This window comes from Buteo buteo, chromosome 6 (genome assembly GCF_964188355.1).
Source record: "Buteo buteo chromosome 6, bButBut1.hap1.1, whole genome shotgun sequence".
Classification (NCBI taxonomy): Eukaryota; Metazoa; Chordata; class Aves; order Accipitriformes; family Accipitridae; genus Buteo; species Buteo buteo.
In genome coordinates, this window is record NC_134176.1 from 18,946,555 (window position 1) to 18,964,730 (window position 18,176).

Sequence of the window (18,176 nt, forward strand, 5' to 3'; positions counted from 1 at the left end):
CACCAGTGGCTTCTGCTGATGTGTGTGTATGGGCACAGACCCTGACAGAGGCTGACAGAGGCCACCAGAGGAAAAAAAAATCTGAGAACAGCTTGCTGTTTTGCAAAGTGGTCTTAAGCCAGCTCATTCTTTGCAGCATTTTCTGAATGCGGGCAGTGTAGCAGCGCAGGGAGGCTAAGCCTGCCTAATTGATGCCTGTGGAAAGTATCAAGGGAGTTGTTCCACACCTCTGTTATTTTAGCATTCCAGAGATAGAAATTAAAGACATAGTCGATGGCATCCGCCCTGTGTCTCTGCCCATCTCCCTGCCTTGAATGATTTATGCACAAATTGTATAAACCAAGTAACAGTTAAAGCCTGGACATGAACACTGGTGTTGTTCTTGGGTTTCTCAGTAGTGAACGAGTAGAGCCACTCAAGCAGGTGGGTCAGCCCCTACTTAAAGGTGTGATGCTCTCATCTCACTGATAATAGCCTCATCATCTGCCTGGAATATGCAGGAGATTGTTACCTATGCAGGATGCTATTAGCTATGCATATAACCTAGTATGCATTAGGTTGTTACCTAATGAACTATTGCTCATTCCACTGCTTTCTTGTTGCTTTTCAGCTGCTGCTTTCTGCTGTTTAGTCGGGTTTTTGAAACCTGCCACTGACAATTATTTGCGAATGGGATTCCAGTTTAATGGTGCAGTTTCCACTCACCCTGGAGACTTGCATGCTTTTTACCAAATGATCAGAATCTCGAATTGAAATAAGGTTCTGGCAATTGCATTCCAGTTTGCTTAAAAAAATGCATTTTATTTCTAAAAGCCTCCCTGTTGACTTACAGACTAAGCTGAATTTCCATGCATAGTGTGGAATTCTTCAGCCTTGGTAAATGTTTAACCACAAGAATGTATATGAAATTAAGCAGGCAGGAAAAAATTCCTTTCTGGTCTTTGTGGTGTTACCTATTAAAAATCTTACACTAGAGGAAGAAAAATGTTTAAATGAAAGCTGAGAGTATGCTACTCTGCTTTTTGCAGATACAACAGTTTAATGAAACACAAGGGAGAACTGGAAGAGTTGGAAATAGTTTTAAAAACTGAGAGAGAGGTTCTGCAACAAGAGAGGAGATCAAATGCAATAACCACTGGGGAAAATCAGAAGCTAAGGGAGGAATTGGACAGGTATGATTCCCTTGCTAAATTCTTGTATATATCATTAAAAAGTCAATTATGCAAAACACGCAGTTGTTTTGCTGTATTGTGTTAACTGTAGCTCCAGAATACCTTCATTAATGTGTCTGTTAATTTTTCTCAATTTCTGTCTTGTTAATTTGATCATTTTGTTTAACTCATTTATCAGCTTCATGGACACTGTCAACAAGTACTGTTATCCTGTGCTTCAAACATGATCTGATCCAGGGACTTTTACTCATTCAAAATAAGCTTCCACATGTGGTTCAGTTCACAAGTGTTTCTGTAATAAGTTGTTTCCAAGTGCTTGTCTTTAAGTAGAACTACAAATACCCCAAACCCCCAATAATATCTAGAGTTGTGTGAAATGGTTCCTACCCAGTTTTTTTCCCTTGAGGAGAACTGTTATGTTTTTTACGCAGTATGATTTAGTTCTAGGAGTTAACATTTCTGTTTATTTTCTATTGCACAGAGAAAGTTGCCATTTGTTAATACTCGAAAGAGGCTTGTTTCCTGTTGTTAAAAGTGGGCTTAGTGATTCCTATGATCACTGGGTTACTGTTAACTCATGTCAAAACCCCTTTTGTGAGCTAACATCTGAACTTTACATAATGCAGCAGTAAACATGCCCTCCCCCGCCAACCTGTATCCCTACTGGGGCTCTCTCCATTATAACCAGTTCAGTGCCACTGTTCATACTACAAAGGCATTTTGAGAAATAGTTTGGTACAAATAAGGGGCCAAGGTCATATCAAGTTAAAGCAACGTCAGATTGACTCATATTTAAAAAGCACATGCTAAGTTCAGTCACGAAAGTTTCATATGCTGTCCCAACTGCAGTGTACTTTAGAACGCTGCAGAGCTCTGCTAAGGAGGTTTCCTCAAACTTGCTGTTTTCAACTGTTTCTCTAGGGACAAAGGAAGATGTTGCAAAATGTTGATTGCAGTGCTGGCAGAGAGCAAGGCTTAGCTGATCTGTCAGCAGATACAGAAATTAATGGTTTTTTACTTATCTATTAATTTAATATTATGCCTTCATGATTTGTAGACATTTTTAAATTTACCAAAAGCTATGAAAGAATGCCACAGTATCATCTTGTAACATTACAATGTTTCACAGTTCAGGGCACTTAATGCTCATATTTCATGCATCAGTAAAAAAATTCTGTGAGTGTTCTTCATTTGTGCCAAATAGAGCTGCTGTTATATCCAAATGCTCCTAAACACATTGTGCCTTAGAAATTTCTGTTGTGTTTCTTACACATTGAGGAAGTAGAAGTTTTATTTTTAATCTATTTTCCTTTCAGTTGTTTTGTAGATTTGAAATATTTTATAATGCTATTACTACTTTCTTAATAAAATTTTATTATATGCTTAGAATAAAAATATCTTTAGGAGTTAGTTTTTGGAACTTAATGTTTGATTTAGTGACAGCTGCACACAGATGGTGTGGTCTTTGAATATGAGGTGCTTTATATGAAGTGTCCTTCATAAGCCTGCTGGCTTCTTCATGTTTAGGGTGAATTTCTTGCACAACCAACTAAAGGCAGAATATGAAGGGCTGCATTCACACACTAAAGAGCTGAAAACTTCCCTGAACAACTCTCAGCTGGAGCTGAATCGTTGGCAGGCTCGCTACGATGAGCTGAAGGAGCAGCACCAGTCCATGGATATCTCCCTGACCAAGCTGGATAACCATTGTGAGGTGAGTAGCTATAGGTAGGTATACTGCTGCATTCCTGTTAGACAGCTAACATTCACTGTGTGAAGTTTTTGGCACACTATATGTAGAAGGTCAAGCTATGTGGTCATAACAACACCCCCATATACTTCAAAGTTTATCGATTTGTATCCTAAGTTGCTATGCTATTGTGTTAGCTTGATTATGGTGCATTTCCAGGGAAGCCAGATGCAGAGGAGAGATTAATGTGTCTTGTTTAATAGCTGCTGTCCCGTCTAAAGGGAAATCTGGAAGAAGAAAACCATCATCTCCTGAGTCAGATTCAGATGCTGAGCCAACAGAATCAGATGTTACTGGAGCAGAACATGGAGAACAAGGAGCAGTATCATGAAGAACAGAAACAGTACATGTAAGAAACTAGAGATTTGAATTGTGAAACCTAAAAAAAGTCATCTAGACAAACATTGAATACAAATCATCTATCAGGAGTAGAAGGACAGGCAGGGGAATTATAGGTTTACTTGATATCTGGCTAGAAAAGGGGATGTTTAGGAGGAGATACATGTAAAGGGGAGAAACTACAAAATTTCTTCGCATTGCCTTACTGCAAAGGGTTGTTCATTACACACCTGGACAAGCATGGCTCTTTTGAAGTAATATAGGTGAAACCATGTGGAAAACTTAATTCTAAAAGAGGTAATGTTAAACCCAGTGGTACTTCTCAAAGGTTTCTGAAGAGCTTGGAAAACAGCTGAGTTGCAACAAAAATTTAGTCTTATGCAAGTCATTTTATATTTAGGTTCCTGAAGAACAGCAAATACCCATACTCCTCTAGTTTTTGTCATTTGCATTACAAGAAATACTTCCTTCGATGTTTTTTTTAAGGATGCAACATTCACTGCTGTGTCCCCCATGCACAAGGTGACACACTTAAGTGAGATACCCTGTTTAAACATATTGTACATTTACAAAGAATCCTGTTCTCACTGCAGTGAATTTCTCTTACAGGTATGAAAGAAGGAAGAAAAGTGTTCTTAATCCAAAGAGTTTTACTCTAAGCACTTCAGGATGATGTGGGAGTTACTGACTTTTATTTCAGTACTGGATTATATGGTTGAAATGTTAGAAATTGTTCGCTGAAATTGGCTAAATACACTTCAAATGTACTCTAAGGATATTTATCCAGGTGTCTGACAGTTCTGTGATGGAGGTACATTAGACCTACTACTTGAATGAAAAAAGATTTCCTAACATCCACTGTGCAGGTTAATAAAACAATGAGTAAAAAAGAATCGTAAGATTACACGGCACTGCTGAAAGTGCTTTGACACTGCTCGCAGGAGACCAAAGTAGTCTTAAAAAGATCAAACTTTATTTATTTCTCTAGTTACAACAGAGTAAGCAGAACAGGAATAAAATACCCAGTTATCACCTAGACAAGAAGTTCAAACTATGTAAGGATCTTAACCGTTGAGTAATTCTCAGTAACCTGTGAATACGACTGAACAATGAGCAAACGAATTTTCAAAAGCCAGAATAAGGTTAATCTTAACACCCACCAAAGCAACTCTGCCTGAGTTATGAGTGAGTAATCTAGCACCAATCTACTGTTGTTCTTTCACCTTTCATGCTTATTGCACAAAAATCGCCCATCAGCAAGTTTGGTAGGCTTTTGCATTTGCTCCCTCTAAACAGACAGTAGGATTCTGAAGCTTACACAACAGGAAGATATTTCAATCTCTTTCCTCCCTTGGTGGCTTTTGGTCTTCAATATTTTCATTATGCTTAATTTTGTACAGATGTTTCAGAATGTGCTTTTCCCCCTCACAGTGATAAATTGAATGCCTTAAGGAGACACAAGGAAAAACTTGAAGAGAAGATAATGGATCAGTACAAGTTTTATGATCCTACTCCAAAAAAGTAAGTCCCATATGGGCTCAGTTCTGTTATTGTTGTACAGATTTGTGAGGGTCAGAAAGGGCTCTTCGTAACTGGTGATAACAGAAATTTCAACTGAAATAAGGACAGTGTCATCTCCACTTCCCTCTTCACTCTTGCTCCGCAAGCCATTCCCTGAAGGAGCAGGTTGTGTTAATATAGAGCACAGTACCTCACATGGGGCCCTCTGTTTTAATACTGGGATCTGAAACATATTAATTGGAAAAGAGCCACTTTGCCCTGATGAATATCATCGTGTCCCTAGCAGGGAGGAGGGACCCCCAGTATGGTGACTAAGCAGCAGTAGGAGCTTCCAGAGCTTCTCTTTCAAAGGGGATAAGCAGTCCATCGGAGAGAAAGGACTTTAAAAAATTATATTAAGAACAACAAAAAAGAGCCAAGCTAACTCCACCACACATAGTTCTGACTGATAGCCTTAGCAAAGAGCAGGATTCATCTTTAAAGCAGTTTTCATTTCTTTCCTCCTCAGTCTGTTCCTGTAGTAGACCTTTTAACACTGTTAAAATGTCTTATATGGGTCCATATGTGTAGTTTAGATTTCTAGCAGAGGGAACGATTGTCTTTGTCGCATTTCTTGTGGTGAAGAAATATTTCTGTAAAATCATCTTGCCTTTGGGAGAGAAAAGGATCTCAAGCTCTGTGAAATTCATGCTGCATCTTTCTAACCAATTCATGACAGTAAACAAAAGAATGTAGGATGGCTTGATGGCTTTAGCACATCTGTAAACTTCTTCAGGGAGTACTTCTTGTAGCATTTTATGAATCCCATTCACAAAACCTGCTTTATCAGGAAAAACCACTGGATTGGGGCCAGAGCCTTAGTCAAACTAATCAAGCCAAAGAAGGAGACAAGGGAGCGGTTGAAACCAGCAGCAGAAAGCAGTCCGTGGCATTCTGAATCCCCAGAGACGGTAAACTCTCCATCTGCCTCCCAAAAACTGAAACATCAACAAGAGACTCAGGATAATACCTCTCAAGGGTCAAACTCTATGGAAGAGAGGGAGAATCCTGTGGGTTCTTCAAACAAAGGTAAGGAATGCCCAGCCTAAATTCATGAGTTGAACAGTATTTTTTTTAAAGATTTTAAAAAAGATTTTTAGAAGATTTAATATGTATGATATGTTAATACTCTATCACACTACATTTTATATCCCTTTTTTTAATAAACTCAAAGTTTTAATAAGCAAAAAAAGACCCCTAAACTAAAAAGCTGAGTAAACTAGAAAGTGGGGGGTTTATGTTTTGGTTTGGTTTGGTTTTAGTTTGATTTGTTCCTTTTATCTACTACTTCTCCTTTCAGCTTTTGTATATAGTTTCTTGGTTTGCCTGAATCTATTGCACATTACTGAATAAGTTGGTGGAAATACTTCATTTACTGGGATTTTGCAACAAAGCAGTTTTAAGTTGGACCATATAATATGGTTCATTAGCAGCTACTCTTCAAATAGATAATAGCTGGTCTTACAGCCACTGCCAGGAGATGGCGCACATACAAAAGAAATAACACAGAAAATGCTAATTTATTGTAATTAATTGTTTTTGAGAATTATACCATGTTTTGACTTTGAATCAAACTCAGAATTTCTTAATGTAAAATGATGAAATGATTTTTTTGTATGCTGTAAGGCGAACGTAAGGAAGATGAAGTGATTTCTTTTTGTTTACTTAGTTTATACATTAAATCAGGTGTCCCTAATTATTGGAAATCTAAAAGAAAGCTCCTCAAAATAAATAACTGTGTGATCTTTATTAAAGGTAATACATATGCCAAGCTTTGCTTATTCTATTGAGATAATTTCTGTCAGCTTCTATATATAGATCTTTGTTCTCCAGGAATACTTTTCAAGAAGCGGTTTTGAAATTAATCCTTAAATAATAATTCCTGTCTTCCCACTGGGGAGTGTGGGAAACAGAAGGAGAGCAGTTGGGAAGGGTAGAACTGTTGTTATAAACTACTGCAGGTGTCTGTCTGGCTGAAGTTTTTGTTTTGATTGGGTTTTATCTTTCCCTTTCTCCATTCTAATTCTTCGAGGTTGTTGATTCACTTAAAATAAAAATGCATGTCTCAGATCATCCATGTGATTCCAGGAGATGTTAAGTGTTTAACATGCAACCAAAGTTCAACCTTGGGAATTTGGTCTTGGTTGCCACTGAACAAGGCCCTCATGGAGTGCCAGAGATAATATAAAGTCTCTGGGGCTTCATTCTTTTTGGTGTTATATGAAACGTGCTTATGTTGAGATGATGAGCATCGCTATTAAAGCCTAGAAGACATCTAGGAAATCACCAAGTAACATGCACACCTATCTGATTTTACTTTATTAAGTAAAAGCATTTTGGGTGACCTAACAGTAATTTCGTAATGGACATGCTTATATTTTACGTATATGCGTTAATCTATACATTAATCTGAGTCAGATAAATTGTGATTAACTATGCATTAATCAGTCCTCCAAATATATGTTAGTCTTTGTTTAGCTTTTTTTGTTTTTACTAGTTGCATAGTCTTTAATCTATTTTAAGACACTTTAAGTTTTATTTACAAGGGTTTTTTTACTTTTTTTTTCTTCTTCTTTTTGGGATACCTGGGTGATAACAATTTAGCTGCGCAGCGCAAAAAGATTGCCTTTTTGAGAAGCAAAATCAAGGATAAAGAAAAGTCTCCTAAGTCTCCATCGAATCATCAGTCTCTCTCTAATCGGCTCCGGTTCTGGTCTTCTTCCGACATCCCATCCTCTCCTAATGAACCTCTTTCTTTCCCGGAATTGGGAGATTTCTAACACCTTCTCTTTAGCATTTATCTTCATTTATTTCTGACAAATATTTTAAACAACAAAAACAAAGTCCCACGTGTCTTAAAAGAACACACACCCTGATAGAAACACTCAGCATGTCTTTACAATACTCTAAATACAAGCACAGATTAGTGAACATGGACTTAAATTTTCCTGTAGAAGATGAATCACTATTGCACACTGTGGATCATTTCTTCAATGCAGCACATTTTTAGGGGACCTCATGGCATACAGTTTGCGTATGTATATTGGCTGTGGTGCATGTTATAAGTGAAGTTGCTATGCGCTTCAATATTTTCTTGCAATCACATACTTGCATCGTGTCCAGTTGAAGTGTTGAACTGGTTTGTTGTTGCTATGCTTTCTACAATGTTGTAGTCCTACTAAAATACAAATCTAATATATAAGCAGTTTCAAATTCTGGAGATTTTTCCAACATTCTGTGCCAATAAATGCTAAAATGGCAGGTTTTTTTAACATCTTTGTCTGCTTTTACATAGTCTAACTTTGAATATAGAGTGGAAGCTACTGGGAAAATTATTCTCTGCAAAGTGGCTTGACGTTTGCATTCAAACCTGCTGTTCAGCAAGGTTTTACACTTCCAGTTATGAAAATTCATCTTGAATTGAGCTAAAGTTTCAGTTTCTGCTGCTTCAGTTTTGACAGATTTTTTTAGAAGAAGAAAGTAGATTTGTTCTCTTAAGCTTCGGAATAACCTTCATCATAGATCCATTGCCCAGAATTCTTACTGCATGATAGTCATGATCTGGTGGCTTCTGAAATGAATGTGTGGTTCCAGTCCCCACTCCGTGTTAGAGAGATCTGTGCAGCACAGGCAATATGCTACGGGGAGCTCAGCAGAGAGGCCAAAATATCTCATCTCCCTTCTCACTCTGAGATTTGGCCCTCTGTGGCACAACCAGGGACACTGGCACAACAGCCTGTTGCTGCCCATTTTGGGATTTGTAGAGAACGTTTGTCTCCAGAGCAGTTAATGATTCTGGCATCTATGGAAGGTGTTAACTGCATCTACAAAGTCAATTAGAAATACAGATTTGCATGCCAAGCTTTAGCCAGTAATTGCCCCTACAGGCATGCCATAAACTTCAATTCCAAGAGAAAGCGCCAGCCCTGTGCTATGGAGCCCACGCAGTCTGTGGGAGAAAATGTTGTTTCTGAAGTCAGCTTCTAGGAGTCATCTAAGATGACAGTATCTTGGTCCGTTTCTCTAATACAGCTTTGCTGCTGCTCTGTGCTTTGAACTAACTGTCTGTCCATTGTCTCTGCAAGTTGTTTATTTTGACCACTGCACTCTTCTGTGTTTTCAGTATGTAGTTACTATTAGTTAAGCAAGTACTCCATAGAAATATGTAGAAAACCAGAATCTTGCATCTCATAAAGGGTGTCTCCAATAGTAAATTCTTTAAATTTTGTTCTATTTTATGTGTGCCTCAAAGCGTTACATTCGCATTACAAGAAATGAATTAACCTACCTCATTGCTAGGAAAGATGCCTTCAGCTTTCTGAATCTAAATAATATTCTATCAGGTAGTTTTTGTTGTTCTCATATTTAGATCCTAGGAATTCCACTTAAAAATCATTGCACCAGAGCATCATAAGAGCAGCAGAGTTTTAACCTTGTAGAGTCTGAGCTCTTACCCCACAGCAAAGATCTATTAGTGTGCAGATCATGCTAAACAATTTCTAAATCAGCATTATTTCTCTTTGAATAAGAGGGTGACTACTGTCACTCTTTTCTTATTCTATTTTATTACTGAAGTAAGTGCTTATAAAATGTACCTGCAAGGAATAATGTTATGGGAATTTCACACCTCGCTTATCTTTTCTGCATTCATGTCTTTGCTCCTTTTCTTCCTCCTTTCACGGTAATTGTTGCATGTATAATATCAACCCTCCCACTGGCACTAAGCAGCCCTTGTCACTCCCACACTTTACAGAGAGCACACATGATTGAAAAACTGGTGGCAGAAATTTCCTATCCCGTACCGAACTGTTTATGGAAAAGCTTGCAAAACTAGTGCCTCTGTTGTGCAGTTTCTTTGTGCCTGCTTGTCATGTTTGTATGGGCAGATAAATACAAATCTCTTAATGCTGTTTTTCATTGACTCGTATTTATTTACCTCTTTCCCTCTAAGTGCTAATGGACCTAAAGCAAAAGAGGAATTCCCATCATGGAGGCAGCAATGATAGTGTTGAAATCTCAGCAGACTCTGCGACAAAACACTGCTGTGTGGAACTGGGTCCCAGGACTTACTCGACGTCAGCTATTCATCTGCACACTTCCACCCCCATCTCCAGGCTCCAGAACAGACCAAAAGGTGCGCAGTGCATTTAATATACCAGCTGTTAGTACAAGTCAGGCTACTTCATAGTTCCTGCTTGGGTGAAACATGGCTTCTACTGGCATTCAAGCACAAAAAGAGAGCACTAGTATTTTCACTCCTACTTTATCTGCTTAATGGTTTAATTGATCAGATACAGGGTTTCCTCACTCTTGTAATGTCATCAACTTGACAGACTACATTTGGATGCCAGTTCTCCCATGGTTCCCTGCCCAGTGGTTCACAGCAGTGATAAGATGGTGGCTGCTCTTCCAATGTTGCCTCTATAAAAGCCTCTTGATCACCTCAGTCTTCTACACTGCTAGAATGCATTGGAGACTGATGTGAAGGATTAACCTTCCTGTGTTTAATATTGCCTTTTAAGTTTTGTGTTCTTTTCAGGCTGTAATTCAGAAGATAACCTATGTGAACAGTCCCCTGCGGTAGAGTTTGCAAGCACCAGACAGCATGGTAAGCTTGTAGCATATACGAATGCTCTAAACCTTTACATTAAGACTTGTTTCATTGCATCCACATGAACTGTCCTGAAGCATTTTACTTAAATTAACATGATAGAATGAGATGTAGTAATGCAACACCATTTGGGGAATGTGGGTCTAAGTACTTCTATTTTTCTACTGAGAAGCTTTTAATGGATGTTTTCCCAAAATAAATTTTCAAAAACAATGCTGACATTGAGACAAGTTCCCTTGCCCCAGCAACAGATCCTTTAATGCATGTCCTACAGATTTGTTGCTGATTTTTCTGGACAATGTTCAATTCCTTCCTTAAGGGAGTGAATCAGCAATAAAAAAAAATTGGGGTGGGGGGTATGGATGCACAGCAGGAGCACTGGTGCAGCAGCAGCACTGCCTGCTTAGAGATTTGTGAAAGACTTAATTTGCAGGCTGGTTACCAGCTCCTTCTGAAGAAACAAACTGAGAAGGAGACAGCAACTTATTGTTGAACTTCTTCAGTATTTACATTACTTTGTTTATAGTTGCTGTAAAAGCAAAACCTAGAACATATTTCTTTGGGCAAAAAATAAGTGAGAAAAACAAGATGAATCCTGAACAACTTGACTTGAAAAATGAAAATGGTTTCTACTCTGTCTAGGCTTTGACATACTGTGTATATTACATTGTTAATGTTTTCAAAGTGAGTTAGTTGCATGGGTCCTATTTTCAGAAGGTAAGCTGTAACTAAGTCTTTTAGAGAATCAGAGGAACTTAAGATCTGTTTGTTGAATGCTTGTTTTGTGTTTTTCAGCGTCCAGGCCAAACAGTTTAGAGAGCAGTAGAAACGCTTCCAGCAGTAGTTCACCTCTCAATTTGAAAGGTAAAGCTTTTACAGCTGAGTCCTGACAAACAGGAAGTGAAATTCCGTGAAACTGTGTGCAAAATGCCATTTTCCTTCCAATTAAATTGGGAGACTGTTGTTTTGAAATTGTAATGATTATGCAATCTGGACATGGCTGTCTTGGGAATCAAAACTGCTGGCAAGAAGTATTTTTCTAAGATTGATTCTGGCAAAGGGTGGCTTTTAAGGCAGGCAGTCTAGTTTTGCTTCAATCTGCCTTGGCATCGTATCGTGGGAAGTATCAGGCCACTCTTGCACTCCTTTTACAACAACAGGTCTCTGCTGTACTTACTCTGTACACAGTTTGTGTATGGAATCAGTGCGCTCTGGAGATTTGCTTTTGCTGAAATTGTGCATCCTTGAAGGATCCCAGGTGACCTGGCACTGTGGAAAATCTGCTTTCTGCATTCCCACTGCCAGGTTCTGGCTCTCAGATCACACACAGCCAGGACTGGGACAGAGGCCCTACTATCTGTGTTATTCCTATTCTTTGGACAAGTAGTTGTGCTTGTTTAACACAGGCTCTCAAAGTATGTACTGTAAGACATTTACTAGTCCTGATTTTTCAAAGTTCTGACTGCCTTGAGTTCTGGGGTTGAAGAAAGCAAGGTCAAAAATGCCACCTCGTCTGTGTGGAAGTGGCCCTGGATGATAGAGTTCCTACCTCTGTGAGAAATCTACTGAAATGAGGGAAGAACAGTGTCTTTAATGATATTTATGCTTCTCCTCAGGTTCCTTAGATCATATCCACGGTAGAACTGAGAGTCTCAGCAGTGAAGATACGGTGCCAAGCAGAGAGGCACCAGCCTTGCTCCGAGACACCTGTCCCTTTCATTCCGCTTCTGCCGTCTTAAGCCCTAGCAGCAGGCATGAGTCCTCCTCCCACAGGAATGGTTTGATCTCTTATGATATACCTCAGAAGAGTACTCCATCCCAGTCTTATGCAGGCAGGCAACGGTCTGCTTCACCTGGCAGTGAGATGGTAACTTTGGAAGAGTTCTTAGAGGAGAGCAACAGGCTGTCCCCACCAAGTGTAAGTGAATAGAGCTAGGTAGCCCCTCTCAGATGTCAAAAAACTGTTCAAAGCTGATTCAGGGGAATGAGGGTGTAAGGAAACACAGAAAGACAAGAAAATCCTTGTTCATAGGTTTGGAACTTGCAGAGAACTATTGAATCTTGCAAAATGAATGAAACGGTTCCAACAACTAAGGCAAGATTAACTTTTGCACAGCACTCTGCTAATTTATTTTGGTGTATCAGATATGGCAAGTAAGGCAGATAATTCACTGCAAGTACTATGTATTGGACTGCTAGGGCTTTTTAATATCAAACACTTGTGGTCAGGGTTTCATATTATATCATCAGTTCTCATCTCCAGGTACTTTTATTTGTGAACTGATAAGTTTTCTGTGTAATTTTCAGCTGCTAAATCTGTAATTAGCAATGAAACCTAACAGTAGTTTTCAACCGAAGTGCAAAATATGCAGTTGTTAAAACCATCTCCTAATCTGAAAATATTATCAGTGCATTTGAGAGAGTATATTTTTCTGACCAAAGGAAGTTCTCAATGCTTTCACCATGCTGCATGTTTGTGTGCTGACTGGCACTGTTCTGTTGGTTCAATGACTGCAGGAATATGCCGCATGCTGAAGTGCTTTGTCAGAAATGAAATGTTTGTTTTCTAGATGGCATTTGTCTTTTACTGCTCAGACATGCTGTACAGTAGTGAGGCGGTGCAGTATCGAGCATGTTAATGTCTTAACAACAATTCACTGATAGTGTAAGTGAAGAGACGTTTCTGTTTCATGAATGCCTTGGTAACAGTATTTAAATCAACAGAGCTGTACCATTTTATTGCATCAGTAAATTCTGGTCCTTGAATTTTCAGAGCAATATTTAAATATACTTCCTATTCCCTTATTATCCTAAATACATTTCTTAGCTTTTAGAGGTGTTTAAAATTTGATTTTTTTTTTTCTCTGTAAGTACCTGATCATGTCTCCATTTTCATTCTTTCTGTCATCCTTGTTCCTTTTCAGCGTCGGCGCAGTTTAAATGAGAGTGAAATGATTTCATTGCACCAATTTCTGTTAGAAGCTGATGCACTGTATCCCTCTTGCTACTCCCTATGTCCTTCCCTCCGTCAGGAACCTTCGCAGTCACTCGAATCAGTCCTCAGTCATTCATGTCCTGACAGCGTGAGGCACAGAACAGGCAGGCGAAATAGGAGATCTACTTCACTGTATATCCCCAGGGTATCCGTTGTTCTTGCTATGAAGGCAACAGCTCCCAACTTACCACAGCTTTTGCTAGCATATTAATACCTATAGCAGCATACTGTAACTCTTAGCTGTTATTTTAAAGGCTGCCAGATCACTTGCATTAATTGCTCTTAAAGTATTTCCAGTGCTTGTTCATAAACATGCGTGCTTTTGGAGGAGTAGTCATTCTGTAATGTTAATGTGCGTAATAGAAGCTTAAGGTGAAGTTAAAAATAACCCTAACATTTTAACATTTAGTTGAGCATAGAAATCTTCCCACTGCAGTATTACCATTGATGGTATTCACTTCCAGCAAACGAGTTTTCTGACTGGAAGAAACGTTTGGAGCGCTAGTGAAATGAATATATTAAGCTTTAACATACTCCCTAGAAGTAAATTCCATGAGCTTGTTTCAGCACGTTTTTCATGAAGAAAGCATGTCCCTTAACTATTCTGAGTATGCCTCGTACTAATAGTCCAGTGGCAGGTGATCAAATACCACCATCTTTGGATTGCATGGACCATCCCCATGAAATATTCATTGTATATTTTCTTTTACTGCCAGGTTAATTGTCTGACTTGAAATTTGCAAGTTAATTGTAGGCAAGCAGTAATTTCTCCATTTTTGTAATGATTTTGTGTACATTTCGTTATATTGTGTACACAGCTTTTAACATGTAGTATATTGACTGGGAGAGGTGACAGGAATCAATGAAGCAGCAATGAAACTTTCTTGTAATGCTAGCACATCTCCCCAGGGTATAGTCTCCTTTTATGTCTCTGAAGTTACAGTAGAGTGTTATCCAGATGAACTGTATTCTGGAAGATGACAGACCATCATTGATACCTGCTGATACCAGTGGCTGTCATTAATATGATATTCATATTACAGTGACAGTGGCTGATGTGAAAGGAAGCAAAAGAGCTGCTGCCCTGGTTGCAAGTGAGATGAAACTTTAAATTTCAGACAATTAGTCTGGCAAACAAGGCTGTCATGATCTAATTATGATGAGCATGTTACTCCTTGATTTGGATTTATACCCATTGTAAACATTTATATCTTCTGTTCCCCTCTTTAAATATAAAATCTATGGTTGTATTTGGGTTGAATTAGTTGGGAAGGAAGATCATCTGAACACAAAATTCTGCATGATTCTTTAAACAAAAAGTGTTGTCATTAATGTGGCATGTGCATATTTTCTCACAGCAGGACACCTCCAGTAACAAAGATGACTTGCTCAGTGATTATTTTAGGAAAGCAAATGAGCCTTCAACTCCTGGGAACCTGCTGGTTCAGCCATCCAGAAAGGAGACTGCTAAGATGCCCGCTAGTCTTGTTGCTGCAACTGTAAAGATGACCACCACCAATGAAGAAGGAAGAACAGCTAAGCCTGGAAATTACATGAAGCCAAACCTCAGACAAGTGGAACCCGAGCCTCTGGCAAACTCCCAGGGGTCCGTTAAGCTTCCTCACACACCACAGCACCAGCCTGCCAGTGGGATGCGGCAGATGGCACAGCCTCAGCAGCCTGGAACAGTGAGCAGGAGGAGTACATCACTGAGCAGGGCATTTAGCTTAGCCTCTGCAGACCTCCTCAGAGCCACCGGCCCAGAGACATACAGGCAGGAGAGCCCTCAGAAGTCAGCAGCAGACCTGCATGGGGGCAAGGACGCTGTCAGTCAAACCACTAGGGCTTCTGTGCCAACCAGCTCCCAGGCAACCTTAAGAGAGAGGCCACAGTCTGCAAAGGTGGCAGGTTCCTTGCAAGGTGTCGATTCCCGCTGTCGGCAGCTTGACGCAAGGCGCCTTTCCCTGGCCCCGCCCCAGGATGAGAGGCCGCTTTCCTTCCATCAGTTCTCTGCCTCACCCACTGCATCCACCAGCAATCTGAACACGCAGCAACAGGAGCGTGTGAACCCTGGGCAACACTACTCACCCGCATCACACACTCTCTCTAAAGTCAAACCCAAGCCAGCCCCTCGTACTGGGGAGGTGGCCACAGTGGCCCCTGCCAGAGCTGTTTCCAGCAGCACTGACGGAAATACTTCCCTAGGACAAGGCCAGGGAGATGCCCTACTTACCAAGTGCCAGGGTAAGCTGCCAGAAGGCAGTGCTGGGGCTATGGAGGAGCCTGTGAGAGGAAGCAGCTCCAACAGTACTCCTGGGTCTCCGGACCCCCAGGGGGATCAGCAGACGGTTTGGTATGAGTATGGGTGTGTGTAACCCACGAATGCAATAGTACGTGTGTTTGGCATTGCTGATGTCCTGGTAGCATTTGGCTAGACACTGTGCCAAGTCTTAAAAGGCATCACCTGCATGCTGCTCTGACTGTTCTCTGGGCACTGTTTTCTAGTTGGACAAAGTACGATTAAGAGAAGCAAGGAGCAAAACCCCAGCCCTTCTTTTGACACTGTTGTGCCTGAAACAAAGTGGAAGCCTGACCTAATCTCACAGCAGGCTTGGCACCTGATTCTCACAGGTGCTGAGCATTCCCCACACCAGGAGAAGCTTAGCAGGGTCCTCTGTCATTGCTGCACTGTGCACCCCTTCTACCTGCATTAAAGAAGAGTTTCACAGGTCACGTGTGTGTGCTGAACCCAGGCCCACCATTGATAAGTAACTTAACCATAGTGAAAAGTTCATGTAAAAGCCAAACTTCTCCCGAAAAAACAGAACCAGACACTTGGCTTAAGTAGCTTGAAGAGAAAGCTGAAGAGCCAAAGTGTGTGGCTTCAGCCATGGATCTGTTAAAATCAATTTTTCTCTCCACAGCCACATTTTATAGAGGTAAACTTGTGTAGACTGTGTAGACTTCAAGGGTTCTTAACCTTCCCCACTGGGACTGTGTGAGCACAGAGAGGTCAGTGTAATTACTCCACTGCCTTCACTATAGCTGCAGCTCAGTGGAACCTTGACTCTGCAAGCCAAGTGGTGCTGCCTTTTGAAACTTGTTTTATCTTTTATACAAACACTGGAACTAATGCAGCCTTTCAGGGTAGATGCCATTTCAATTGCAAAGGTGGCATCTCATGTACAAAAGTGTCTTGTAAGTATGTATATAAGAAGCTCAAGTATTGTATAGGAATGCTGTGTAAATTGTATTATTACATCCTTGTGTGTGTGACAGCCCACATCCTAAGCTATATGTGGGATTTTGTCTCTTAGAAATCCTTGGTTTTGTCTACAAGAACTTTGCTCAGTATAGAAAGCAAAATAATTTTGTATACATGTGAGAGAAATATACTTTTAAAAATCTATTTATGTGCAAAGAACTTCCTTGTATGTTTCTGTCCAGAGTGTCATCAGCTGCTTATGTATATATGATCAAATGCTTATCTTTAATTCTATTTCATGTTTGTAAAGCTGTTTTTCTTGCAATAGACTAAATCCTTAAAAAAAATACTTGTTTTGCTGGTTCTGATTTAACCTAGTAAAAGCTAAAACTGATTCAGTTGAGGATGTTTTTGTTATCTAGTATGTAGTAATCCCATTTTGGAAACTACAAAATTGTTTATAATAAAGATTAAAATAAAATAAATGGATGTTGTACTTTTTTTTTTCCTTGGGGAAAAAAACCCCCATGATTTATGGTGCTGGATGGAGATCTGTCTGCAATAGCTTTGTGTAAGCCTCAGTATTGATTTGCATCTCTGTGTGACAGAGTTGCATTTGGTTTTATATATTGCCACAGAAGGCATATCAGAAATCTTTCCATTTGATTGTAACCTTCTTACTGAAGACTTAAGTAGGATTAATCATGCAAATTAAGTGACTTCCAGGTCACTGTAGAATCAGACTGTTAGATTTTTATGCTTCTCTGACCACTTCAGACAACGCCAAGCATGCTGTCAATTTTGACCAAGTGTGTAAGTTGTACAATCTGTTTCATGCTTAACTCTCAGGCTGTCTTACAAAAGTGAGAAATTATTCATCTTTGAACATGAAGAGAATTGTCAAAGAAATTTTCTGCCTTCTCTGCTATTTTAATTGCAAACCATAGTTTTGCAACAATTTTAAAATTATGTGTTATACAACGATCTTGGAACATAATGATTGTTTTTGATAAACTGAAATTCTTCTTCCAGAAATTCCCTCTGAACGTTGATTCTTGGCCAGATCACTGAGGGTGAAAGACTGGTGTTTCTTCCTTGTTTCAGCTCCTTTTTGGAGGCATGCGCTCAATTGCCCTGCAGGCTGGACTGCTGAGGAATTGATCTGTGAGTTGTCAGTTACTGTAGATCTGCTTTTGCTAGAAATACCAGTCACTTTGTCATTTTCTGAGTTATTTACAATTATTTACTTTCTCAGTTCTAGTGAGTTTAAATAAAAATGTACTTAATACTTAACATAGTACCTTTCAAGTATCAGATAATTTTAAATACAGACGTTGCAGCATGGAACAACTGATGAAGCACACAATGCTGTGGCACTTGGGCCTTCCTGAGAACATAAAGGGAAGTTTTGGTATGGGTGCCTGTCCTGCCACAGCAGGTGCAGTCATTTTGCAGTCTGCTCAATTCATGAATTGTTTTCAAGTCTTTGGTAGACACAATGGCTCCCAGGTTGTCGTGCTCCTGCGTGTGCTGCACCAGCAGGT

At 39.7% G+C, this 18,176-nt stretch overlaps 1 protein-coding gene across 6 annotated transcripts in view; it reads left to right on the forward strand.

The window, feature by feature from the left end:
• The window catches only part of CCDC88C (coiled-coil domain containing 88C), a 100,422-nt gene extending 83,310 nt beyond the window's left edge, over positions 1-17,112 (forward strand). The window contains exons 21-31 of one of the 6 annotated variants that reach the window (XM_075029962.1): positions 1,029-1,172; positions 2,700-2,886; positions 3,126-3,271; positions 4,693-4,782; positions 5,612-5,850; positions 9,773-9,955; positions 10,361-10,429; positions 11,228-11,296; positions 12,049-12,350; positions 13,357-13,572; positions 14,786-17,112. In XM_075029962.1, the coding sequence (XP_074886063.1) occupies positions 1,029-1,172; positions 2,700-2,886; positions 3,126-3,271; positions 4,693-4,782; positions 5,612-5,850; positions 9,773-9,955; positions 10,361-10,429; positions 11,228-11,296; positions 12,049-12,350; positions 13,357-13,572; positions 14,786-15,802 (2,662 nt within the window). In that variant the 3' untranslated portion in view covers positions 15,803-17,112. The remainder of the gene's footprint in view (positions 1-1,028; positions 1,173-2,699; positions 2,887-3,125; positions 3,272-4,692; positions 4,783-5,611; positions 5,851-9,772; positions 9,956-10,360; positions 10,430-11,227; positions 11,297-12,048; positions 12,351-13,356; positions 13,573-14,785) is intronic. The other 5 variants (XM_075029963.1, XM_075029966.1, XM_075029968.1 and 2 more) reach the window with 5 other exon arrangements.
• The last annotated feature ends 1,064 nt before the right edge of the window (positions 17,113-18,176 follow it).